This window comes from Centrocercus urophasianus, unplaced genomic scaffold (assembly GCF_019232065.1).
Source record: "Centrocercus urophasianus isolate 14NV4802_14NV808 unplaced genomic scaffold, USGS_Curo_1.0 seq_10, whole genome shotgun sequence".
Classification (NCBI taxonomy): Eukaryota; Metazoa; Chordata; class Aves; order Galliformes; family Phasianidae; genus Centrocercus; species Centrocercus urophasianus.
The window spans coordinates 32,983,817-33,011,695 of record NW_024884142.1 but is presented as its reverse complement, the minus strand read 5'-3'; the positions used below and the strand labels follow the sequence as shown (position 1 = coordinate 33,011,695).

Sequence of the window (27,879 nt, the reverse complement as noted above, 5' to 3'; positions counted from 1 at the left end):
AAATTGCAGTGGGATTCAGCCTTACTAGATATATTACTCCGTCACCAGTATTTGATTTCTCCACTGTTCATTCAAGCCAGCTGCACTCTTGCAACTTGCAAGTCAGAATGTACATGTGATGTGTAAGGTCTTTATAAAGGCAGGTAGGATGGAAGTTAGTCCAGTATCAGCTATTTAACTGTGGTATGCCTAGCACAGAAATGTGTTCCAGGCCAGCTGTGTTACCAAATGAAAGACTTATTCATGTTTGGGCAGAACTCTCTTGTCTCATGTGGAATGAGTTAGGATTTCAAAAGGTAATCTCTCTTCTTGTCCAAGACAGGATCAACTCTGCTGATGTCGTTTCTGACATGTTAGTCTAGCCTGTTCTTAAAGACTTCAGAGACTCTTCAGGGTGTCTCCTTTCCATTTCTGAGGTTTGGGACTAACTGTTGTGCCCTAAAATATTTCTATAATCTGTTCTAAAAGGCTGTGTTTAACAGCAGTATCATGTCATCCTTCTGTGCAGCTTGATGCCAGTCTTCTCTCCTCAAGCAATTTGTGCATGACTTCAGCTGTAAGCATTTTCATCATCTAAAAACCATTCCTGGAAATGGATAATAGGATCTTATTTGACTGCTCAGAACTCTTCTTCCTGCTGTTTGTGCTGTCTTATAAAAATTGACTGTTCACCAGTTACTGCTTTGATTGGATGGCAGAAGAAATTTGGACCACTGAGGTGTCTACTGTTTTCCTTCTGCAGTTTGAGCATGCATGAAGGGGAGCCGGTTCAAAACCAGCCCTTACCTTTGCTACAGGGCAACCTTAGAAAGTCTCCAAACTATGCATATCTTGGCTACTAAGCTCACAAATGAAGTGTTATGTGGGGAGTCTTTGATTTGACAGCCTCTGCTTGGCTGAGGAAGTGCAATTGGATTCTCTCCAGTTGAAGCTTTCTGGTCCAGAATTTAGGTGGCCTGTGCTCCTCTTACAACGAGCTCTGACATCTGAGGTTTGGCCTGCCTTACAGCTTCAAGGTCAGGTGATTCCCTCATTCTTCTCTGCTTACACAGGAATGTTATCACTCATCTTGTGTTCAAGACAAGTCAGAGAGATGAATTGTACAGACAGATGGCTTGAAACAGAGTCAGGTTATTACAATGATAGTTCTTGATGTGCAGTGCGTATGTATTCTGTGAGCTGCCATTCTTTCCTGCTATTTTGATGTCCTTTACCACCTGTATTTGCAATTGACTGAGGTTCAACTAGGCATATTCAAAGAAAGGTGGTTGTTTTTTGTTTTTCTTTTTTTTCCTCTTGACATATGCAGAAACAGCCTCCAGTTATGGGAGAACAGGCACAGCTTCTGAAGAAAGTCTGCTTTCTTGTGTTGAGGCATGTGCGTGCCCCAGAAGAAGAATTAGCCTACACTGAGTGTAGCTACTATTGAGTAACTTATTGTTTACTCTTGGGCTAGATTTGGCAGGCTGTGTGATGGTATGCTATGGTGTCCTACCATGATGCTTTTTTATTACTCGCGTTTCTGGTGCTTACCTTCTTCCTGTTGTTTTTTTCTTCTTTTTTTTTTTTTTTGTTTTAAATTGTTGTTTAAAGTAATACTTTAGCTATTACAAGTTGTGAAAAGACCTCTGAAAATGTGGACTCAGTGCATGTACTACAGGAAGGACTCCCTTGGACTAAAGTATTCTGAGAGAGTCACTAAATTCCTGTTCACATTAGCTTATTTTTGTGATCAAGACCACTATGAATATTGATCTCCTTACCTAGATCACTCTTCCCTGAAGGAGTGTCATTATGGAATAGATCTTACGTCCTCAGTCTGCTCAGCGTATCTATATGCTTCTGAATTATGTCAATTAAGGAAAAGTATTGCTGCTTTCTGTCCTTTCAGGCCATTGTTTAAATTTCACTTTAGAAACTATTGCAGAAAGAAACGTGGTCAAATACATTGAGTTATTCAGTTTTATTGTAGAGTCACCTGGAGGAAAACCTGCTCGGCATTGGATATTAAGAGACTGATGCATTTAGCTCTGATATTTAAGATTTATAGAGAGATGTAAGGATTTATTTATTTATTTTGGAAGTCTGAGTGGGTTCTAAAGTGCAGAGTTTTCAGGGAGGGAAAGAATAAAGGATGTCTCACTCTATTAGAGTTGCTCGTTTATTCATTTTTAATGCTCCAAATAAAGCGCTTACTTAATAAGTACTTTAGTTTAAACACATTGGATATTTACGCATTTACTAGCTTTAAAGTGCTCCTAAGTGTTACCTCTTTTATAATGACTTTTTAATGCTGTTATGTTTAATTCCCTAGTTTACCCTTCTCTTTAAAAACATAAATGAAAGTCAGTTGAGCAAGCAGACAGTGGCTTTGTAAGACCTCTGCAAAGATGTTTGTGAGGAAGGCTTGTTTGTATCCTCAACCTTCAGGCTGCTTTTGGGAAATCAAATCTCAGAAGGCCAAGCTGGCAGCTGAAGTTCTATCCATGTTAAGTATTGGGTGTTTCTAATTGCTCCCTTGAGATGCCTAAATTAGATGTCTGGAATGGTCTCCATGAATACTCTACCCACTGTCTGTGTTCTGCATCTGCCAGTGTTTCAGTGCAAGGGATCATGTAGTTCTTCACAGTGCCATGAAAAAAGATAATGGTCCTGCTGAGTTTCTTCAGAATATAATGACTGAAAAAACTCAGTAAAGCATTTTACCATTAGGTTTGTGAAAACAAGCGACTTTATATTAGCATATATAGATAGGTATCTTTTATAGTTCACGTGTCTACAAATAGTTTAATGGTATTCCTATAGAAATCGTACACGTTAGCAATTGATTTTGTCCTTTGTATACTGCTTCTTGTGTGTGTGTGAGAGACACTGTTGTGTATCCTATATACATACACAGACTTTAATTATCTTACGGAACTTACTGTAGTCTTCAAGCTTACAAAAAACTAATTAAGTGGTAAATGCTTCAGGTATGGTGCACAGATATTTCTGTTTTGAATCCCAGGCTGTGTCCTTCTCTGCACTTGTTTATATTTCAAACCACAAAACAGAATATGGCTACAGACAATGCAGAGGAGTCTTTTTTCTATTTTAGAAATGCAAATAAAAAACCATGAGGTTTCACTTGTCATAGAACAGAATAGCCATGTACTTAGCATTTTGTAAGATACATCTGCGTTCCAGTATAATTTCAGGCTGAGTAGCGTGCAGTACTTTCTGAAAAGAATGGCTGTGATAAATGGCAGAAACATGACTGTAAAGTACACATTATATCTGTTTCAGCCCGCATGCTGGTAGTGACAGGTGCTCAATGGTTGTCAGCATCCCTGTCAGCACGGAGACTCCTTTGACATTAAAGTCACCAGCTTGGTCCCAATGCTGCGCTGCTCTATTGGCAGTTCCATCAGGCTGCGGCCGATGAGAGAATGTCAGTGCTCTGCTGTTCTGCTGGTGTGTCACCAGCCCTTTGTGATTTTGGTCTGGCCTTGCCGGTTGTTTGAACTTGCCACACTTATTCTTCAACAGCTTTCCTGGGGGAAATGAGCTGATAGGTCATGAGTGGATAGGTATCTTCAGGGCAATTCTAAACCACATCCAAAGTGACTTGTGTAAAGGTTTGTAATGATTACTGTTACTTTAAGCCAATCAATGGGCAGATTACCTGGGGACTCATTAAGTGGCATTTGTTGTGTCTGTAACAGAGTTTTGAGCTGTGTTTCAGGAAATGCAGTGACAGCCTTTAATGCTTAATTGACCTCTTCTCTTTGTTTCACGTTCCATATTTCCTTCTGATGCATTCCCTTGTGGCAGCAAACAGCCCTGCTCAGTATCCTGAACTTCTGCTCAGAGCTTCAGCACCTCAGCCTGGGCAGCTGTGTCATGGTGAGTAGCTGGAGTGCTGTGTGCACACACCTGTACTTCTAAACTTGACCTGATTGTGTTTCACAGAGTTGTGTTAAATGCTGGGTTGATGTTAGATGAGGTATCAAACTTCCGAAAGATTCGAGCTGGATGTAACTTAATCATCTTTTTAACGATTGTATGTCAGTTTCACAGGCTTAAAATCTAGCTTGTGGTTTTTTTTTTCCATTGTTCTTCATCCTCTTCCTAAATTTTGGAACATTTCTTATGTGCATAGTCACCAAAACAATTAAGACTTTTTTTTTTTTTTGAAAATTCAGACCAAGTCATAATTCGTAGCAAACCAAGACTTGTGTGTGACACTACAATCATAAACACAAGAATGTTTTCAACAGAAGCTATTTGAGTCATGTAGACTTCCTGGGCGCACACACTGAATTGAAGAAAGAAAAAATGGGGCTTGGAATCCCTGCACAGAGCTCATCTAAACTTCATTGAATATGCATATCAGGGTTGTATGCACTGGGACTTAACTTGCTGTCTCTGGTGATAAACACATCTGACAACACATCAGGTAAACTTCCCTGCAGTTTCAGAAGCAAGTGACAAAGCAGAATTGACTCAGCCTTCCCCACTTTGACTCGTGGGCAGAGGAGGAAAGCAGCGCGTTATTTTCCAGCAACTCTAGTCTTCCTATGATTTTTGATAGTGAATTTCATTTCTTCTACCTGTGGAGTTGGGGTACTTTGAGCACCTTTGGCTTGTCTGAGGTAAATAGTAATGTTCCCATAAGGAAGTGTAGCAGGTGATCAACCTAGAATGAAAATAGGTGCCCTCTTTAATGCAAAAACACTTGTAGTTGCTGTTTCTATTGTCATAAATACAATTTTAATAATCTCTTGAAAAGGAGGGAGTTTTCAAAGAAAATGAACTTCTAACTTCATTTTCACTGATCCTCAGTGTCAAGTGAATATAAAAGCACGTATGTCTGGGAGTAAATAGGAACTTTATTTTTGTCTCATGTAGGAGTAGACCTCAGTGTACAGTGAGTAATTTTCAGAGCTCTTTAGAAGCGACAGATGCTTAGGATGGATCTGTGGATGTGTTAGCAAGTAAATCTTGAAACACCTATGTGTGTCTAGAAGGGTGGTATACATGACAAAATGTTTATTTTCCTTGCAGATTGAAGACTATGATCTTATAGCAAGCATGATGGGAGCAAAATGCAAAAAGCTTCGCAGTCTGGATCTTTGGAGATGTAAAAACATAACCGAAAATGGAATAGCAGAGTTGGCTTCAGGCTGCCAGCTTTTGGAAGAACTTGATCTCGGCTGGTGCCCCACGTTACAGAGCAGTACGGGTTGTTTCACAAACCTTGCACGTAAACTCCCGAACTTACAAAAGCTCTTTCTTACGGCCAACAGGTCTGTGTGTGACACAGACATTGAAGAGCTTGCAGCTAACTGTACTCATTTACGGCAGCTAGATATATTGGGTAAGAAAATGTAGGAATATTGGTAAATGTTTTATCGTTCTCAGAAGCCTGCGAGTTATAAGAGGAATCCATGTGGTCAAAATGCTGCCTAGATGTATTTATATATATTTATATGTTTGTATAAAAATATGGCTTAGCTTGTGGAAAGAAATGAGAGATAAGTAGTAACTGCAATTGTTTTCTGACACCTAAATTCTTTAGATTCTACTAATTGTGTAATTTGATTGTTTACTTACATATGTTACTTAAGCTAAGAATTGTGTATTTGTTCCAATAACTTTTAGTTTCATGATAATCAGTATATTTAACGGAAATCTTTTGATTTTGCTTCAGAAGATGCAGTCTCCTCTTCTTGTTTCTGCTTTCGTTTTTTAATTTCTATAAAGTGTGACAAAGTATATTGATAGTGGGAATTCCTGATCAATAAATGGGTTTCTGCTTTTGCACAGTATAGGTTCGCCAGGCAGTATTAGCAATCTTTGTCACTTTTAACAGGAATTGAATTTGTCTCTTGAAAGAGAAAAATGTTATTAATAACAAAACTTTAAATGGAATTACCACTGAGGTGGAAAAGAAGAGATGCAAAGAATGCATCAAATCTTAGATTTCTAACAATCTGTGCTGTCTATAGCTAAAAACAGTTTGGGAAACCCAAACTAAATATGTGATGGATCTTGAGTAAGGACTTTGGGAATTGTAGTTTTATTCTTTCTGTGGCAGAATGTGGGATTATCTTTAAAAGGAACAGTCTGTGACAATTATGGTAGTCTTAACATTGATGTAGGGAAAATTTCTTCATCCTTGTCTTAACTTATTTTCACAGGGTTGGTTGAAAAATGAAGATTTAAATTATTAAAGAGAAGAAAGTAGCTGTACTGCTTATTTTCAGTATTTAATAATATTTTGAGAAGGTAATACATTTAGGTTGGTAGTGGTGCTCCAGAGAAACAGTGCCTTTTACTCAAAGAATGTTACAAGCAAGCTTAAGCCTTACCTGTATTTCTCATTACAAAAATTTACCACGTGGCTGCAAGTTGTCACCACAATATAGATAGTAAATGCTCTTTTACTTAGTTTTAGTTTTACTTTACTTAGTTTTAGTTTTACTTTACTTAGTTTTAGTTTTACTTGTCTATAAATTAGAAAGCTACCTTCTCTCCAACATGGAAGGAGAATGAACAGATGAAAACTTAAGTCCACTTAGTACATATTATTCTGGATTAATGTGTAAGTTTTCGGGTGTTAATATATGCTTTTGCCTATGGTTAAAGGCACATGTTTTGTAGCTAGACTAGCAGGGATATACATTTCACTGTTCAGACATGAAAAGTTTCCAAAAGGCATAATGAATACAGTCTTTCATAAACATGTATGTTCTCCTGACCACCCACATACATGCTGTTACAATGGCATTGTGTCTGCCCACAAATCGGTCTGACCTTTTCACTGTACCAAAGGCTGCAGAATGAATAGCTCGGTTGTGTTAAGCCTGCAGATAAGTCTGCTAGTTCTGCTGCCTCTCTGCCAGCACTGAAGGGTTTTTGCCACACTTCTCCTTTAACAATTGAATTCGCATTTGAATTCAGTTTAACATCTCATTGATGTTTTTGTTGAAAAATGTGTGAACGTAGAGTGGAATTCTCTTCCATTCCCTAGGTGCCTACCAGTGTTACTGAGTCAAGTGGGTTTGTAGTCAACCTTACCTGATAAAGCTGCAAATTGTGTTCAGGAGGGTGCTCTCTAGAGGATATCCAGTTGAATTATCCACACCACAAATTGTTACCAAAAATCTCAGTGTCTACTCTCATGATTTGCTTTCTTTCTTCAGAGTAATACTTAGCAGAATGCAACTTTTTTTTTTCTCTACTATAATCAGTACATTCTTCACAATGTATGTGAAGAAGTGATCCAGCTATTGTGGTACTAGTAAGAAAACTCTTCGTGTCTTCTTTTAAATATGGAAGCCATTACATTACAGTCTGTGGTTCAAAGAAGGAGTGAGTTGTCAAGCAGAATCACAACCTTGCTGAGATCATTTGGAGGTAGAGTTGCCAGATATTCAAATATAAATTCAGAAATCTCTTTTAGGAACCCAAGACCTGCTCTCTTACATCATAAGAATGCTGAGAAAATCATAAATCTCATTATGTGCTCTGACTTCTGGCTGCTGATGTAGGACCATGCTATCTCTATTAACTGTGTAAATTCTTAATATGATTTTTTTCCTTTTAAAGAAGGATGACAACAGGTCTGAAGCTATTAGAGGCTCGAGGTCAGTTCTCGGCTTTGCAAGATTAACCTTGAACGTTGGGTCTCCTCTATGATGTGAATGAAAAGGAGATTCTCGTACTGCATCCTTTGTCATTTCCCAATTAAAAAATGGCTGGATTACACATGCATATGTTAAGGGCAGACAAGTATTACTGCTGGGTTAGCAGTGCATGCAGCAAGAGAACTTACTTTGTCTCAACTACACTGCATAAAAGCTTGATTTTATTTTGCTGTATACAGGAACTTACCTAAGTAGAGATCAAAATGTCTTGCCTTGCAGCATAATCACCAGTGTGGACAATACTTTGCTTGTTTCTCTGTTCAACTGGTAGAACACACAAGTGTGGCAGGGAAAAATTCTTGGTTCAGTTACAGAATATTTATACTCCCACTGTGTTCAGAACTGAAGGAAATCTAAGCCTCTGAAAGAAAGCTTGTTGAACTGTTCTTCATTTAAGTATTAAAAAAAAAAAAGGTTACATGTACTTTGGATGCCAAGGTGGTTCTGCAGCTTGCTGCCCATCTATCCTTTTCTTGGTGTTGCTGTTATTGTTTGCTAATTCCCTTCTTGATTTAGTGCAATGAAAGAAGATGAAAATTGCGAGTTTCTATGTGCTGCGTAAAATTATTGGCCCACGTGAAGCATTGTTTGATGGGTAGCTTTGTTTAAATTGTGTGTAAAGCATGCTTAAGAAAGTAAGGTTCTGTTAAAATCATGGTTTGGTTTCATATCTGCTGTATTTATAATACAGTTTGGAAGAAGTATGATGAAGTAAGTGTATCACTAAGTACATGAGTATGTTTCTTGGGTTTTTTAGTTATATTTCTTTTACCCAGTACATACTGAGCTGCCTATTTACAAGTATCTTCTACTTCTCTGCCTGCATCTTTTCCACTAACAGTCAGGGTGGACTATGCAGGATTTATATCTTTTTGTTCACCTGAGGAACGTAGAGTGATCCAGCTACGATTATCTTATATTTTTATAGTGTTGCAGTACAATGTTCAGTGTTACCATACTTGTAGAAGAAACCTCATGTCGAGACAGGTGACCGCCTGAATTGGCAGTGCCAATAGCTTTAAATGTATGCCATATCAGCTGCTTAGTTGTGTTGCTGTGAGTACCAGTTGTTATCAAGGAGAACAGTAAGTCATATTAACCTCATTTCCCAAAAGTCTTAACTTTCTCTGTCTTGCACAAAGAGTAATAAAAAGTAGGCACCCTTGTTACTGCAGAATTTGTATACTATCTGCATACCAGCATGTCCTACACATTTCTGAGCAACAGCAAAACCAACAACCCCCTTGCCAGCTGTCAAAATCTTCAGCTTTCTCTTGAGGGCATCAACACATAGCTAGTCAAATCAAACATAAATGTGCACTACATTTAAACTTTAATTAGAGTTCTGTAAATTGAGTAGAGTGTAAAGAATGAAAGGCTAATCTGGTTGGTTGGGGAAGAAAAGGAAAAGTGAGAGTGATTGGGAAAATAGCGCTAGTTATTTCTGGGTATCTTTTTTTTTTTCTTTTTTTCTTTTTTTTTTTTAGCCCAGCAACATGTGTGTTATTTTTGAGTAAAAGATGAAAGCTGTTTTTTCATGTGCATCCTTTTGAAAGGTTCATAGTAGTGTATTTTTAACTGAAATTACTGGAGGCCCATTTAAAAAAAAAAAAAAAAAAAAAAAAAAACACAACTTCAATATTGTTCTTAATTATCATTTGTGTATCCGTCCCTTTTGCCCCAGAAGTTGTGACTCTGGCAGTTTTCCAGATGTGGTACTTCTGTAGTCATCATACACTCAACTGCTCTAGTATTTGAGGATTTGGATGTATCGTGCATATAGGTGAAATCATTTGCAGCTAATATACGTAACTGTTCTTGCATATAAATCATTACTCAAAGCACCTTTCATGAAAAGGATATCAGGTTTTTTTTCAGGACTGTAAACTGAGCGACAGAAAAAAAGGCAGATGTTATGAATTTACTCAAAGAAATGGGCAATGTGGGAGAAACTGTAGTAAAATAGTAAAGGTCCAGAAGCCTCCAAACTATAGGAAAATGTGCAGTGTAGCTAACTAGCATATTTTGTCCAGTTTTTGAAAGGCAAGGAAATATATGCTGTATTATACTTCTGAAATGCTTTTGAATGTGCTTTTGAGAAATGTGTCTCATTAATTCGGCATTGTATAACATGGAGTAAGTCTGTGGATGTTTGCTTATTCCCTGGTCTGAATGACCAAACACTGCAAACACCAACTAGCCTTTTTAGCTTTGAAGAAGCTTTTTCCTAATGTAAAATTTTAAGTCTGGGGATGAAGAAAGTAAGAGGTGCAATAAAGCTTGTACTTAGATGACATATTTGGTTCTAAATCCATTAAAAGTCTTAAATTAAGCCATAGGTCAACTGTCAAAGTTCAGATAGGAAGGAATGAGGAGGACCCTCTTACTACACACAAAATGGCTAGGCATCTATATATAGCATTTTGTAAAAAGGTTTGGATTCTTATCTTAAAAGCTGAGATGGTCAAACAAAACTAGTTTTAAATGAAGATGCTAATGCAGTAGCAATTTTAGGTGTGGTAGAAGTATGATAGTGTTATTTCAGCTGAAACATTAGAGCAGATCCTTCTGATAGGGCAATGGTACTATGGTACAATTATGATTAAGGGAAGTAAATAACTAAAGAATATCACAAAATTTGTGTGTGTGCCAATAGGACTGCTGTATCAACTGCCTGACCACTGTGGTGACAGTGATTATATGATGGTAAGAGTGAAAAGTCACAATAATGATACGCCTTAATTACCTCCCTGTAGGTGAGGTAGAATTTGATAACATGATAACAGAGACAGAGTAATATTCCTAAATAACTAATTCAAGATTCTACTGCAGAATAGGTGAAAACCACAGTTAGAGACCCCTGTGCTTACACAGAGAACTACAGGAGACTACTAGAAACAGTCATCTTTATGGAAATGAGTCCTGTTCAAAGGAGGAAAATAAGGTGAAACAGCATCACAGTAAGGCAGAAATGAACCATTAATGAGCTATTGGCTAAAGGTAGTGCTAAAATGGCATTTCAGGTATGTTGGAAGAAGTTTACAGGAGAATTACGGAGGCTGGTAGATAAACAGTGTGTCTGGCCACTCAGATATGAGAAGGCTCTTGTAGGAAAACATCTTAGTAGTGCTTGCTGCAAGGGGGTTCAAGTAGGCTGCAACCCATTCTCTCCAGAATAGCCTGGAAAGCTGTCTTAAACTGGAATGCTGATACAGGAAGCTTTTGAACAAATTAATATGTTGAGCAGTAATAAATTGTTAGCACTAATATTTATGCAGTATTTCTAAACGAGCTCACATGCAGAACTGTTAGTATGATTTATCACTTAAATTGGCCCCAGCGCTGGAGAAATGAAGGGCTGAAACGTGCAACTGGACATGAAGATTGTTAAGATGTTGTGAAGGGGAGCTCCATCCCTGTGAGATCTTTCACCTATTAGGTGTTTCAAACCTAGAACTTCAAACACCGATACAATCTGGATAGTATTGGATTTTCAGAAGTTTTTAGCAAGGCTGTTCTGTTTTTGTAACAAGCTGTTTTCTGTCTTAGAGAAGGCGTTTAAGTGAGAGAAAGCAAAGGATAAGAATATATTGTCACTTTTAAGTCACTGCTGTAGTCACCAAGGACCATAATGTGATAGGTGCTGTCTCATCTGTTAATGAGTAATACAGGCAAAGGAGTGAATAAGCCATACCAGAACTTGCTGATAACGCATAAGCAATTAAGAAAGAAAAATCTGAAGCTGAAGAATTTAAGGCTGAAGATTTGCAAAATGATCCTGTGATACTTAATACCAGATGATAAAGCAAGAGGAAGAAAGAGTTGCATCGGGTTATGAATGATTTAGAAAAAGTGGAATGTCAGTGCTTTACCAATAGATGTCTGCCAGTAGATATTCACAGGCCTGCTGGATGCGTAAGCTCTTTAGAGTCAGTAGAAATTAAGCAGTGTGTCACACTGTGGACATCCATGCTTGGTTTACTTTCTGGAATAACTTGCCTGGCTACCAGCTACTCCATTAAGGTGTGTGTGTGTCCAACCTTTAGGCTTGCTTGAGCTGCATTAAGTGAAGAGGAATTGTTCTTGGACTGCATGTCATACAATAATAGAATGGCTTAGGTTGAAAGGGACATTAACGATCATCTAGTTCCAACCGCCAGCCACGGGCAGGGTTGTCAACCACTAGATGAGGCTGCTGGGAGTCCCATTCAACCTGACGTTGAATGATCCTTTCAAGGGTAGGGCATCCACAAATTCTCTGAGAAACCTGTTCCATCACCTTACCTTCCTCTTGAGTAAAGAACTACTTCCCAGCATCAAACCTGAATTTCCCCTCTTTTACTTCAGATTCCCTTTGTCCTATCACTGTTAGTGTAAAAAGTCCTGCTTATAACCTCCCTTTAAGTTCTGGAAGGCTACTATTAAGTCTCTCCAGAACCTTTTCCTTTCTGAGCTAAACAAGCCCAACTCCCTCTTCATAAGAGAGATGCTCCAGCCTTCTGATCATCTTCTTAGCCTGCTCCAACAACTCTGTATCCTTCTTGCGCTGGGGAAAATTGAACAAACTAGGCAGGAGTCGAACCTACAGTCGTCTTATTCATAGCCAGATGTGTTATCCATTGCACCACTGGCTCCAGTAAAATGCATAATGTAGTTAATATAATAGGCAACTAAGCTGCTTTTATTTTTAATATATTTTATTAAAATGTAAAAAAAAAAAAAAAAAAAAAAAAAAAGCAACAAGGACATAAAACTAGTGGGTTATTTGAGTTTGTTTTTGTGAAGCAAATGCACCATTCTGGTTTGGTGAAAGGTGCTGCAATCCTCAGTGAGTTCTTGAGGTGTTCATCAGAGATTTTTGATGAAATTTTACATTCTTCCTGCTTCATCCTTGCCAGCAATTGTTCACAAATACACGTACTGCCAAAAAGTGATGATGTGAATAAGGCGTGATTGTGAAGCAAGGGATATCTTTCTCAGATGAGATAGGTCTTATGAAAGTTTAGTAGAGACATGATCAATTTTCCTTTGAGTCAAATATGATTGCAACTCTGTGCGTTCCAATTTGAAATTCTCGGGTACTGTATTCATGTAGACTGAAGGTGGAGTTGCAAATATATCAAAAAATTGATGGTTTTTTTTTTTTTTTCCAATCTTGAAACTCGTTGTCAAATTCCTTTATCAATACAGAAAGCACTGCTGCCTGTTTTTGCTGTTCACAGGACTGTGTATAGCCAAGGTGTCAAAATGCATAGAATTATTTGCCATAATTTGAGCCAGCTCTGCACTGCGCCCTTCCCGTGCCCCAGACAGTGTTGGTCAAACAGCAGTGTTTGGTTGTCGCTGAACAATCTGGGTGTGCATCTGGAGCCAGGCTGAGTCACTCGGTGCGGGAGAGCCACTACCACAATGGTGTGACAGCAGTGGGGTGGGCTGCAGTATGAGCTGTGCCAGGCAACATACAGCCCACAGGCCTTGGGTTGGACGTGCCTGCAGTAAGGCGTGGGTCTCCTGTCAGTCCTGTGACCTGTCTGCCAGGTGTGTAGTAGTCTTTTGAGAACCGTTCCTGCACGATGTGGGTGTAATACCTGTAGCCACTCTAGAGCCCTAGAAGCCTCGCTGATGTATTTGGAGTTGGAAGAGCCTATAGCAGTGTGTGTTTTGCCTGGCATTGCAGCCAGCAGAAAAGTCACAAGAACATGAGTGTAGTGTAGTATTTTCCTGCGTAGCCAAAGCCCAGGATCTAGTCACTGGCTCTTGTGGCTTTGGATACTTTGGTCAGCTTCTGTATTTAGAAATTTCTCTTGAAGTTGTAAAGTTTATTCTAAGAAGCAAACGATCTAATTGAATAGCTGAGTTAGGAAAATGCAACAGGCTTCTTAAAAACGAAAATTATACAAAGACTGCCACTGAAGTTTTTCATTTGAAACCTAATTGAAATAATGTAAATGAACATTGCATTACTAGCATTCTTTTTGTGCAATATTAGCAGCTTTAAAACAAACAACAATTCTTTTTAACTTTGCATTTTTTCTTTTTTTTTTTTTTTTTTTTTTGTTTGTTTGTTTTCAAACAGGAACGAGGATGGTAAGCCCAGCATCTTTAAGAAAACTGCTGGAGTCTTGTAAAGATCTTTCTTTACTCGATGTGTCCTTCTGTTCACAGATTGATAACAGAGTTGTCCTAGAACTGAATGCCAACTTTCCTAATGTGTTCATAAAGAAGAGTTTCACCCAGTGACTCACTACATATGCTGCTATGGAATTCCTTTGACAGTTATTTCCTGTGGATTTGTGCTGATTTTTTTTTTATGAAGAGTTCCTATGAAATAGTGGATTGTATTAATTACTTGCACAAATGGGTAAAATACATTTTAAATTTAAATCTATTATGCATTTCCTAGAGCTGATATTGTACCTAATAATTGTTTTACTCTGTTAATCGGTGGCACTGCATGTTTTTAAATACTAGCCATATGTATGGCTTTAATGGCAAGAAAATGAAAAACATCTCACATGTCCCTTTAGGGTGTTATACCCAGCAAATATGTTAGTATCTAGATAAATGAAAATGTTGAATAATTACTAGAAAGAAAAAAAAAATGGGTGCTTCCTTTTTTATTTATGTGTATATGTGTGTATGTGTATATAAACGTGTACAGATCTACGTGCACACATATGGTAGCATTTTAATTTGGTCTGCAGCACAACATCTTATGGTCGGGCCTACAATTAGTTATTTGAAAAGCTGTTTGAGCTTCATTAAGAATGGATTGGAAAGACAGGTTTTCATTTTTTGTGGCAATGAACTGCATCTGATAGATTTTCATCCCTTCCTCCATCTGAAATAGATGTAGTGATGTTTTACAGTCCAGCCTAAGTGACACAACAGATAAATTCAAGAACCTTCCACCTGAACTTGTAGCAGAAATGAAAGAGAAAATTGCCAGCTGCTTCTTGGTGTTGGATATAAAGTTTGAGCTGTACACAGTGTCATAACTGATGTGTAGAAAATTCCAGACCAATTCTCTTTACACACTCAAGACGGTTGGTTTGTATACAGCTAATAATCCTGCACAGTATGTAAAATATAGTACTTAAGTTAATGCATTAGCAAATGTCCCTTGCACAGGAATAAAATCTGTCAAGTTGTTAAGAACAAGCATGTTTGTTCAGTAAAACAGCAATGAAAATAGAGTAGTTTTGGAGGGAGAGCAATGCATTTTGGTGGCTTAGTAGTCTAAGGTATTGGATTTGAGGTTTTTTTTTGTGTGTTTTCTTCTTTCCCTAGAGGTGAGAGCTCTAAGTACTGTTGTACTCTCTCTCTTCAGCACTGTTGAAATGTTGGAGAAGGAAAACTGTTGATGAACTATTTACGGGTTTTGTTCCTTTTGCACTTCCTTGGATGAAGCTTTTCTCTTCTTTTCTTTAATACCACTGCTAGAATATGTTGTTGTGTACATCAAGAATTGAAGTTATTTTTTTTACCTATTCAGCTATTACTGATGAATATGGACCATGAAATACAGCTTGTCGTTTGATATTGGCTCCACTGTTACTGTCGCGATGGCACTTATTACCTACTGGAAGAAGAGGCAAAATACTCATCTGACAGAAATACGTTATTGCACTGAGGACCACTGGCAAAGAATACTTCTTTTCATGCAGTACATAACCATCCAGTGGTAGAGGACTTCTACAAATTGTTAAAGATTTGACAATCTCTACAGTTCCTGAATGAACACTCTGAACTCTTGTGCAGGTGCCAATACTTTTCAAACTGTGTCACAAAACAGCTAGAAACCCATATCTGATTTTTATAAGAAGACCTCATTCTTTTGATTTTTTTTAATGTTACAGAATCTTTTGGGAATTCCAGATCCAAAGAAGGGCAATGCACAGTTGGCTTCTTGTTTCACTTTTTTCCTCTGCACAGATGGCACTATGGGATTTCCAGCCATATCCATTCCACTTTGTTTGTTTGTTTGTTTTTAGTAACCTGGACATTGTCAGAGAACTTTGAATTCAGATTTTGTGTTCCCCGCTGACAGACGTCAACTTTGGCATAATTCTGTGTGAAACCTCATTTCTTTCAGTCAGGTTTAGGTTGATTTACTTTTCTGGGAACTTTTAATGTTTTTTTTTATCTATAAGTAATATTTTTCATTGTAATTTAATATTGAAGGTTATTGTCAATATTGCTAATATTGTTATTGTCTACAGGTAGTTATCTACCTGTAGAAGAATACAGGCTCGGATAGTGGGACCTTAGAAAGAACAGTATTTTTTTAAAAATGTTTTTGTTGAAAAATTTCACTTCTCAGGGTGCATCTGTGTTCATTTTTTTTGTTTTTGTTTTTTCTTAAGAGATCTTGTTTTCCACTGTAAATAGGATGGGATACGGATGAAGTGATATCCATTGTGCCTTTAAACTGGTAAACTAAATAGTATAGAGTCATTGCTGTAGCATCAGTGAATCAAATAAGTGTTTTTGTAATCATGTGTGTGTGAAGGATTTCATTCTCTATTGCTTTTTAGGTGGTATAAAGGAGGTTTAAATTGACATTTAGTTATTCATACTAAGGGATATTTTTCTTTCTTTTGTGCCTTCTGTTTAAAGCTGGTTTTATCAGAAGTTCTCTACTGTAATTGGAAAGATAAATTGAAATCTACTCTTTATTTGGGCTATTTCAAGCTTGGCTGTTGCTAATATAATTAATTCAAATAGCTGAGAAATAATTGGGGAAGACTTTCATCTATAATTGTACACTTTAACCTTCAATCAGTGGGTAAGAATCTCTTTTAGCTATGGCTTTATACCTCCAAGATGTCTTCCAGCAAAGCGAGGAAAGACTGGACTTCGTATTTCTGATATTTCCATGATAAGAAAATGAGCTACATTTAGACCTTCCTTATTTCACAATGAAGCAAACATAAGTTGCTGTATTTTGTGGTAGTTTTATTTTATACTTAGGCGTGTATATATGTACACACATATGTACATTTATATATACACTTATGTATAAATCTCAACATTTTTCATTTAAGAATTACTTTAGTGAAGTACACATAACAGCAGAAGGTGTTTTCTAGCAGCTGTGTTTTAAAATGTTGTTCTACAGCTGATGGAGAGGACTGCATTTCTCTCCATCTGTGCAACAGGAAAAACCTGGGGCCTGGGCAGTGCAGGTGTGCTGGGTTTCCTGTGTTGCTTTGCCAAAGTGCCTTTTGTTCGTCTACAGGTGAGAGATATTACAAGCTATGGTAGAGTGTGAATGCAAAGTCTGATAACTACTGTGGTGTCTCTCCATGTGAAGTGGTCATATAGAGGGAAATTTGTTTTACTTTCATTTAATCCAAAGTGAATGATGCCAATTGTTCTGGAACTGAGTGGTCTTTTCCAATGGTCAGCCATCCCTCAGTCACATTATCTAAATTCTGTTTTTAAGGATACTCCACTTTTTTTTTTTATCTTGTTTTTTGATGTTGTCTGTCTTTCCTAATCATTGTAAAAGATGTGTTTTGGCAATGAATGTTAAAAAATGCATTGCTAAAATGCCTTTAAAAAAAAAAAAAAAGTGACATGCTGTGAAGTTCTCCTGTTCTTAAACTAAAGGGGGATTTGCTGTAGTGTATGAATGAAGTTGGCATGAGCTGTCATATAGGGAGAGAAGTCGTGTTTAATGTCAATGGGAATTTAACCATTTAAAACAGTTTCCCAAATTTTGATGTTTCTAATTCAGTAGTATACTTGTATTCATAATCATGAATTGTTTTGATAGACTAAATAGCTTTCTGGACATGGTTGAAGCTGCTTATGTTTAAATTATGCACTTGATTAAGTACATTAGCGTGCAGGACTTGTGTAGAAGAACAACTTTTCACAGCAGTTTGAAACTTTTAATCCCTATGTGCTTAGAGATCTAAATTTGAGACAAAAAAAAAAAAAAAACCCTGACAAAATAGGGGAAGCTCACTGTATTTCTTGCCCAATTGTTAGGGCTCTCATGTCATCCTTTCCAGATATAAGCTGTCCAGTAATCATGGTACATAGCGAGTGAAACTCAGTAAGTGCTTTTTCTCTGAAAGTTTGACATCTGGTTTAAGTGAGGAATCTGGGCACCTCTAGAGAGCTATTAATCTCCTCCTTAGATGTTTGAGAAAAGTCAAATGAATCGTTTCCTGAGGCCTCCCTGAGGAGGCTCTGGAAGCTGTGATTTAGCTCAGGTTAGATACTTTGCTTCAGAATACTAACCTGAGGTTAATTCCATCCAGCATTGTTCTACCAGCCTTGGAATAGCAAAAAAAGTTAGAACAACATCCATCCCCAAACATCAAAACTTTCGAAAATCTATCCAGAAGGAAGCAAATTAAGGAGAAGCTGAATTGAAAAGTCTGTCTTTATAATGCCAGGAACTGCTTCTACTCTTGAGTCCCTTGGTAATGTCCAGGGTGTCTTTTTCTTAAATTGAAATGCATCCCCTTTCTCTATTTTAAAACATCATCTACCTACCTATCTGGCTGTACGTATAATTCTGTAAATGCATGAGATTAACTGGGAAACATAATTAATATATTGCAGTTATTTTTATAATCTTTCATATTGCTGTAATTAAGACTATGACTACTTTAAGTGCTCTCCTGTCATCAGAAATGTTACCCACTGTGTACTTGCAAAATTGTGTGTTTAGTCCTAGTTTATACTGTGTGTACTTACTGCATCTTATGGGATATGTTTCACACGTGAAATCTGCAGGACTGCTCAATTTACAAAAACTAGATAAAATGTAGCATTTTCTTATATGGAGCTTGGGAGTGGCTTTATGTATTGATTTACATGTTCATTATTACTCTTTTGCAATGATTCCATATGTTGTAGCTTTTGATATTGCTAGGCTAAAGATTTCTGGTTTAATGCATCTGTACATGCTGTGTTAGACACGGACAACTTTTTTCCAAAATAAAAGTGTTTGTCTTTCACTGAGATGGTAATTTCTGTGACTCCAGGTTTCTGACTAAAGGACTCTTTAATTAAATCTTACCATGTGAAGGACAAGGTCAGTCCTACACGTCCTCCTCTTCAGTCTGGAGAAGAGGAGGCCCAGGGGAGACCTTATTGCTCTCTATAACTACCTGAAGGGAGGTTGTAGTGAGCTGGGGGTCGGCCTCTTCTCTCGTGTACCTGGTGATAGGACCAGGGGGAATGGCTTCAAGCTGTGCCAGTGGAGATTTAGGTTGGACATTATAAAATAGTACTTCTCTGAAAGAGTGGTCAGGCACTGGAATGGGCTGCCCAGGGAGGTGGTGGAGTCATCGACCCTGGAGCTGTTCAAGGAACATCTGGACATTGTGTTGAGGGACATGGTTTACTGAGTATATTGGTGATAGGGGGATGGTTAGATTGGATGATTTTGAAGGTCTTTTCCAACCTTAGTGATTCGGTGATTCTATGATGTGATAGTTGACATAGGGAAGCATCAAGGCGTGAGTCTTGTTTGTTAAGGGCCTTCAAAGGACTTTGGCAAAAGGTAGCTCTTGTTAGGAAGATTCAGTAATAGCAGACAATAATGGCATTTGTCTGTTTAGTTGATGGATAAAGTACTGTTATTTTAGTTTGAATTGTGGAGCTCTGGGTGGTTTTGATTTAAGAATATCTGTTATGACAGACACCCCAAGTTGTAGAGGATCCTTTGTGAGGAATGAAGTTTTTCTCTTCTGTGTTTTGTTCTCCTTCTCTAGGAACAAACGAATGTATTAAACCAGCAAACCCAATAAACACCAAAACACAACTGTTTGAAGTCTCTTTTCTTGGATACTGAAGAAATACCAAATCATAGAATGGTTTGGGTTGGAAGGGACCTTTAAGATCATGTAGTTCCAACCCCCTGCTAAGGCAGGGACACCTCCCTCTAGACCAGGTTGCTCACAGCCCCATCCAGCCTGGTCTTGAACACCTCCAGGGAGGGGGCATCCACAACCTTTCTGGGCAGTGTGTTCCAGTCTCTCATCACCCTCACAGTAAAGAACTTCTTCCTAACAAATCTAGCTGTTAGGAAGTCTAATAGTCTAAATCTACCCTCTTTCAGTTTAAAGCCATTTCTCCTTCCCTGTCACTACGTGCCTGTATGAAAAGTCCCTCCCCAGCTTTCCTGTAGGCTCCCTTCAGGTACTGGAAGGCTGTTATAAGGTTCCCCCGTAGCCTTCTCCAGGCTGAAGAGCCCCAGCTCTCTCAGCCTGTCCCCTCAGGGGAGGTGCTCCAGCCCTCTGATCATTTTCATGGCTCTCCTCTGGACCTATTCCAACAGCTCAATGCCCTTCTTCTGGCAGCCCCAGAACTGGGTACAGTACTCCAGGTGGAGCCTCATGAGAGCAGAGTAGAGGGGCAGAATCACCTCCCTCCACCAGCTGGTTACAGTTCTTTTGATGCAACCCAGGATACAGTTGGCCTTCTGAGCTGCAAGAGCGCATTGCTGGCTCATGTTGAGTCTTTTGTCAACTGACACTCCCAAATCCTTCTCCTCAGGGCTGCTCTTAAGCCATTCTCTGCTCAGCCTTTATCTATGCTCTGGGTTGCCCTGACCCCCGTGCAGGACCTTACACTTGGCCTTGCTGAGTTTCCTGAGTTTGGCATGGGTCCACCTCTCAAGCCTGTCCAGGTCCCTCTGGAGACAGCATTCCTTCCCTGTAGCATGTCAACTGCACCACTCTGCTTGATGTGGTCTACAAACTTACTGAGGGTGCAGTTGATCCCACTGTCATCCACGTTGCCTACAAAGGCAGTTTAATAATATTGGTCCCAGCACTGATTCCCAAGAAACACCACTTGTCGCCAGTTTCCACTTGGATGCTGAGCCACTGAACACAACTCTCTGAGTGCAACCATCCAGCCAGTTCCTTATCCAGCAAGTGATCCATCCCTCAAATCCATTTTTATCCAATTTGGCAACCAGGATGTTGTGCGGAACAGTGTCATATCGAGTAAGTTGAGAAAATAAGCAAATGGGAGGGAGGAAGTTCTAGGGAGATAATGAATCTAATATGGCAAATTCACCATCCTTTGTGTGTTTATTTACCATTATACTATTGTGAACAGCTCTTGGCTAGTGACAGTTTTACTGTCAGTATGATCTTCTGAGGTGGTCAAGAGGTGGGTTCTTAACATTGCTCTGTTTAGATTTACTTTCCTCATGGTAATGCCATAGACTTCTGCACTTCATACAGCACTCTGCAGATGGAAGCCACTTGTGATTTGGAAACCAATGGCTGGGCCATGCTTGCAGCTAGTTTGGAATAGCTACCAAAAATGACATAAAATCATCAGGAGTTAGTATGTTCACAAGGGAACACACTTGCACTTTCTGATTTAACTTTCAGTTACAGACAAATCCTAATTACCAGCTGTCCCTTGAGCCATCTTAATAGAATTGATTTGATAATCTCATTCACAAAACTATTACAGCTCTTCAGCATCTTGTTGGCTTTTGGCATTCATCTTCTCAGTGGGCTTGTGAAGGATGTAGAGTGTGTTAAAGCTGACCAGATCTCCGCAAGTGAGGTGCATCAATAGCCTGGGATGTTTTTCTGCTCACACTGTGTGTGTGTATGTATGTGTGTGTGTGTGCACTGTCTGAAGGAGAGCCATTTTCAGACCTGCAAACATAAAACCTGAATTCATTTTAAAAGGATTTCTCTCTCTCCTGCCTTGTCACAACCAATGATCTGATCATGAAGAAGTGAAATTGCTTCTGACGCATTCTTGTGATCCCAGGCAAAGTATGCACAGGCAGGCCAATAGTCATACGCAGAAAGAAGAGTTAAACTCACCCAGCAAGTGAGGAGGCTCTCTGGCTGCACAGCTCTCCTTTGCAGGAAGCAGCCTTCATCCATGAGATGCTCTCCCTTCGGCAACTGGCCCTTTTATGAGCCCAGGGTGGCTCCACCGTGGGTCTACCCCTTCTGGTCATGTGGAAAGCAAAGGTGCAAAACAATATTTTTCTTAATTTTCTGCTGTTACAATGAGAGTTTAACAACAAGCTGCTTCTGTGTTACATTTTAAAGGGACTAATCTATATAGAAGACCTGCAACTGAGGAAACAGTTCCGGACAGTAACTGTAAATGATTCTGATCTGCATGCAGCACCACAACCAAGTTATGCCCTGTTTTTTAATAACAAATCAAGAAGGAGAAAAAGGGTAATGATCTCTGAGCATGTTTTCTGTAGCTGGGGGATGTTTGTGTCATCTACTTTTAAATGTCTAGAATAGGGGCTGAAGTTAAGAGATTGGTATCGCAGGATCTCTTTGCTCTTTATGGCTATGTCTCTGCACATGGCAGCTCAAATCAGGAGATCAGTCTTGAAATGGCATCTGGAGAAGCTTCCTGGTGTGGGTGGATGGGTGGACTCGGAGGAAGAGGCTGTTCATCCTGCGATGTTCCCTATCAGTCCCTTAGCTTCCCTTGCATCCACCAAAGCTTCCACAGATCTTTCTGTGCCCTGTTGGTTTAATTGCAGCTGATGGCTTCCTACAAAACATCTTGGCTGAAACAGGAAAGCCTTTTCTTTTCTGCTATTTGAATGTTTAAATTGAGTGCTAAAACCAGAAGGAAGCAGGCAATAAAGCACAGTGAGAATAACAAATAACAAACAAGAAGCAGGCAGGAGTGTGTTGGTTGGGCAAATGTCTTGATTTGAATTAGCGTACGTGAGGACAGCTACTTCTGATTTTGCTTTAGGACTCTGTAACTTTTAGATACATCCTCTCACTAATTCATCCAGAAGATATCCAAACCAAGGCTGTTTATTTTCACCTCATAGCAGTGGTTCAAACCCTCAATATTGCTGTGAACGTATGAGGACATAGATGAGTCCTTTTTGGCTTCAATAACTTTCCTAGTTAAGGTCTGTTAAGAAGCAGACACTGGGAAGTTCAGTCTAGAAAAGCAGGCAAGTACATATTTAGGGCATGTTGAAGACTTTAGCAAAACCAGAAGCATAAAATGGTGGTAGCAATTCATGGATGTGCTTTTCATGGCTATTTCCTGATATGAGCTTTATGGGCCCACAAAGGTAATATCCACGTATTTTGCAGTTGCAGTCCTAGAATATTCTGAGAGCTATGTCTGTATGTGTGATCTTCGATATCATGTTTACTCTCTGTGCTGTCATTTCATAAGTCGTATGCATTCAGCACTCACCCATCTTTCGCTTTGAGCTCCTTAAACTCTAGCAGTGTTTACCTCGGTGTTCTGTATATTTGTATTGAATATTTCCCTCTGAGGATTTTTTTTACTTGACTACATTGACTACATTTCAAAATGATCTTTTTTTCCCCGAATATTCTGCTTGACCAGTAGTAAACTGAAGATATGTTATCAGTGTATTGCTCAGATTTGACTGCTGCGTCTTCTCCACATCTCCACATAAACCCAGAGATCTCTGCAAGTGCAGGCACAGCTCAGGTCCAGACTGCCTCCTCCTCGGTTGGATATCTGTGGCAGATACCACTTGGCATTTGTTTGTGGTGTGAAGTGTCACATGACAAAAGGGTTTTACATGTGTGTGCACAGAACAGGGAAGATAGACCTCTACTCTGCCCTCGTGAGGCCTCATCTAGAGTGCTGCATCCAGGCCCAGGACCCCCAGCACAAGAAAAATGTGGAGCTGTTGGAGTGGGTCCAGAGAAGGGCACGAGGATGATCAGAGGGCTGGAGCATCTTTCGTATGAAGAAAGGCCAAGGGAGCTGGGCTTTTTAGCCTGGAGAAGACAAGGCTCCAGGGAGAGCTCACTGCATCCTTCTAGTAGTTGAAGTGAGCTTATAAGCAGGAGGGGGCTGACTTTGTACACAGGCAGACAGTGACAGGACAAGGGGGAATGATTTTAAACTAAAAGGGGAGAGAATTAGGTTAGACATTAGGAAGAAATTCTTTACTAACATGGCAGTGAGGCTATGGCACAGGCTGCCCGGAGAAGCTGTGGATACCCCAGAGCTTATTATCAACACTATTAAGAGTGTTGTAGTTTTCTTCTGTTACTGCCAGTATAAAAAAGTTGGAATTAACGTCCTTACCGAGTTGTCAGTGTCTGCTAATTCAGAGATGACAATCGTGTTAAAATATATTCAGTGTACAGTGTTTATCTTGCTCTGAAAACTTAATTTGTATCCCTTTGATTGTGTTGCAGAATATCAACTGTGCATAAAAAATTAATAAATAAAACAGAAAACTATATATATTTATCTACACTCATTGGTCTTTTGTGCACTCATTTAAAAAAAAAGAAAAAGAACTGAAATAAATCATAAGATATAAGAACAGTTTGAGCGTATTTTTCACTGTTCATTTTGAAATGTCAATCCTGAATGTTTTAAGAGACAAATCTGTGAGTTTTTCTTTCTAAACTGTATTGCTGCTTAATATTTAGATTACTGTAGCTCTATTAAAGCATATAGGACTTGGCGCACTGCACATAGTGTTTCACTGCCTGAGGCAGTTTGTGATCTAGGTACAGAGCGAGAGACAGCAGATGGATCTGGGCAGACGGGATGTAAAACAGAACATGGAGATGACAATGTACTGAGAGAGGCCTCCTAGAGAGTAATTGCTGTATTTCTTTCCAGAATGATTTCCTACTTGAACACAAATGATGTGACCACAAAGTATTTCCAACCCTGTTAGTGGTAGGGGTAGTGATGTATTTGTATTTAGGTGCTGCAGAACTTCTGTAACAGGGTGGCTTAGCAAAGATTTCACAGAGTTCTGTGCCTTTGAAAGTAGGAAATAGAAAGTGATGGGTTATTGGCTGGACTCCATTTGTCCAGAACCCCCCGGAAAGAGCTGATTGGGTAGACTTTGTCTTCCCGCTTCATCACTGGTCTAGAAAATTTGTTTTCTGATTCAGAACTGTTTCCCAAGTGCATGTAGGTGCAATCAGTGATCATTTGCTTTTAGACAAGGTTCACTAAGAGCGTTCCTTGGATTCGCCTGCTGTACTGTTAATTGTTCGAGGCAACGCTCCTGTAAAAGCTGCTAAAATGAATACTTTGTGTATTTCTTGTGTCTCTGAGGAAACCTTCCTTAAGACTTCTTTTAATCTCCAGCACCTGCAGCCTCAGTTTATGCTTTTGTCTCACAGCTTTGCCTCAGGCCAGCATCGCTTCACACATGCTGCAACCATCTTCTAGCAGCACCGTGCAGCTGCCGGAGCTTCTGGGTGTTGAGAACTGCTAAGTATGAGCCTGGACCCTTGTTCTGTGTGTCCTGACAAAGTGCAGCTGGCTTTTGGTACATGCAGAGTGCAGTTTCAGGCTTCATGTCTGTCTGTCCTGTGTTTGACAGATTTCTCAGCGCTGCTTCTGCAGTTCTGAAAGTTCACGTGTCTGAGTGGAGGATGTCAGGTGACTTTATGTGTAAGGCAAACTGTTAGGAAAAGAAAAGAAAAAAAAATGACACAAAACCAACACAGACAAACCCAGATTTTAAAATATTTCAGGATTTCCAGATTTTAATGCCTGGGAGGTTGCAATGCACTTTATCACTTTATTGTCTGGCAGGAGTGCTTTATTATTTGAGGAAGCGAAAGCAATTACGTGTTCTCAATACTTATATAGATTTACATGTTATCAGTCCAGAGGGACTGAGGTACATTTAATGTTCTGTGAAAATGTTCAAAAAATGTCAATGTGGCTCTGCTGCTTTAAGATGCAATTGGCAACTTTAATTGAATGTAAGCAAAACAATGTAGATCTGATACCATGCGTGCTACAAATGTGTATCCACTGGTGATATCAAATGTTGTTGTATACAATGCAGACGTTTATTGTTTTTATGTAACACTTCCTACTGAAGTATTGGAAAGCCTGAAATAGAAATGCTCTGATGTGATGACCATGCAGTCCTGAACTGTCAGACTTCTAAAGAAGTGCAACAGCATTTTTGTGACAAGGTCATATCCTTTTCTCTCATACACATGGTTATGTTTTATTAGGGTTCTTATTTCGCTTTTAGAAAGTGCTTGAAAGCAGCTCAGTGCTAATGAAAACTGGAATAGAGATAAAGTTGTGTTTACATCTAGGAACATGATGGATTTAAGCAGTTCTCACTCTTGCAGCAAGATGCTGCTGGAAAGTTTGGTCTGATGTCTGCTATCACTTTTTAACATCTGTTTGTGGGACCCTGTGCTGGCAGCAGCTGTTGCTGGGCAGTGACTGCAGTAAAGTGCCAGTGCTGAACTGTTGAGGTGGGCCTTTTGGAAATACCTGGAATTGGTGTTTGGGGATGAACTTGCTGTACAGTATCTGTTTAGGCATTTTAGAAATAAGACAGAGTCTTTAGCAGGGTTTGTTGTGATAAGACAGGGGGAAACGGTTTCAAATTAAAAGAGGTGAAATTGAGACTGGAGCTAAGGGAATTGCTTGTTTACAATAAGTACGGTGTGGCACTGGAACAGGCTGCCCAGAGAGGCGGTAGAAGCCCCGTCCTTGGAGACTCTCAAGGTCAGGATGGACAGGGCTCTGAGCACCCTGATCTAACTGCAGGTGCCCCTGTTCATTACAGGAGAGTTGGACTAGATGACCTAGAAAGATCCCTTTCAACACAAACCATTCTATGACTCTATTTTCATTGCATTTTGGCAGTGACTTTTGTTCAGTCATTGTGGGGCGTTTGTGCATGCATTGATCTGACCATGCAGAGGGTTTGGTTTGCTGGAGGTGGTGAAACACTGCTTCCAGTGTTCGCATTTTCCCCCATATACTGCACTAAAGTATAGTGTGACTCAGAGTAACTTATTTCCTGCAGAACTTCTTTCTGAGGTCTGTGGCTGCAGCCCAAGGCTGAGTACGAGGTCAGTAGGGCCTGGGCGGCAGCAGGGCAGGAGCCCCTGGGCTCATGGTGGCTGCACTCACTGACGAGGCTGGGGCGCATCGCTGAGCTCCCCACCCACTCTGCACGTGGCTGTGATCAGAAAACGTTCGCTGCACCGCGTGCTGATCGATCCGTGAGAGCTCAAACGGGATGCGAGACTGAACCTTTGAATTAGCTAAAAGAAGGGATTTGAAAGAGCAAAATATAGCGAGTGCTGATCCAACCTAGAGATCTACAGTGCAGCTTTGATTTTTATGTTTTTTTCTAATACTTTTAAATAATTCAGTCTCTTCCAAGCACGACGGCAGCTTTCAAGTGAAGGCATTGATCCATCAGCTCTCCGAGAGGCACGGAGGCCCAAGATGGCAGCGCTGCAGGAAGGAGGCAGGAGGGAGGGGAGCAAGCTGGGTGCCGCCTGTCACCTGCTGACAGGAAGCGGGCAGCTCACAGCCCACCTCACTCTGGTTTGTCACATGCGGTCTGGGAGCGCTTTTTGTGTCTGCCAGTGGGTGAGAGCTGAACCTAAGGTGCTCCCTAGAAGACTCTTGCAGATGACCTCCATATGTTGTGTTTTCAGCCACCCATCGTTTGGCCTCGGGGCTGCCTAAGAGTCACTGTCCCTTGAGCAGGCCCAGGGGCTGGATGGGAGCCGAGGGGCACAGGGCAGGACCCTAGCTCTAAGCCGAGGGGCTGAGCAGTGTGTTTTTATGGTGGACTGCTTGAGGGAGGCACCTGTGTTCTACAATGGAACTGCTTGGCTCCGATGTGCGGTTAACACACTGAGGGTGTTTGGCAACACCGGTGCGTGAGACAGGTCAGTGTTCTCCAACTATACAGAGCGCCCGCAGCAAAGCCAGCTCTGCCCTTTCGGAGCTGGACCTTCATCGTCGCTCCCTGCCTGCTCTGGGAGAGCCCCGTGCCTCAGCTGACATGGGGCTGACACGGCCCCGAGCCGCTCTGGGAGGTGCCGCCACCGCCGATCCCGCTGCAGCAGCCGGGGCACAGCACTTGTCCGTCCCGCTATGGAGCGCGTCCCCAGCCGGAGCCCAGCCACACAGCGGGGCGTTCCTTCCCGAGCAGGGTCGCGCTGGGGCGTTCCGTGCCGCCGGGGTGTCGGCGGTGCTCGGTGAGGGCGTTTGTTGAGGAAAAGCACCCGGGCAGCCCGCGCACCCCCGTCGTCTCCCAGAGGCCCCGTCCCTCGGGCGCCCGGCGCCGGCCGCCAGTGGCGGCCGCTGGGGGGAGCCCGCGCTCCACGCGCGGCCCCGGGCGCTGCCCAGCGGGGGCCGGGACCGGGGGCGGCCCGGGAGCGGGGCCGCGCCCGCGGCG

At 40.4% G+C, this 27,879-nt stretch overlaps 1 protein-coding gene across 8 annotated transcripts in view; it reads left to right on the top strand.

Annotated features, from left to right (window-relative positions):
• Positions 1-18,674, top strand: part of FBXL4 (F-box and leucine rich repeat protein 4) — a 56,912-nt gene extending 38,238 nt beyond the window's left edge. For 4 of the 8 annotated variants that reach the window (XM_042819267.1, XM_042819257.1, XM_042819285.1 and 1 more), the window contains exons 7-9: positions 3,814-3,885; positions 5,047-5,359; positions 13,768-18,674. In XM_042819267.1, coding sequence (XP_042675201.1) covers positions 3,814-3,885; positions 5,047-5,359; positions 13,768-13,931 — 549 coding nt within the window. In that variant the 3' untranslated portion in view covers positions 13,932-18,674. The remainder of the gene's footprint in view (positions 1-3,813; positions 3,886-5,046; positions 5,360-13,767) is intronic. The other 4 variants (XR_006168884.1, XR_006168883.1, XM_042819304.1 and 1 more) reach the window with 4 other exon arrangements.
• Positions 18,675-27,879: the final 9,205 nt, after the last annotated feature.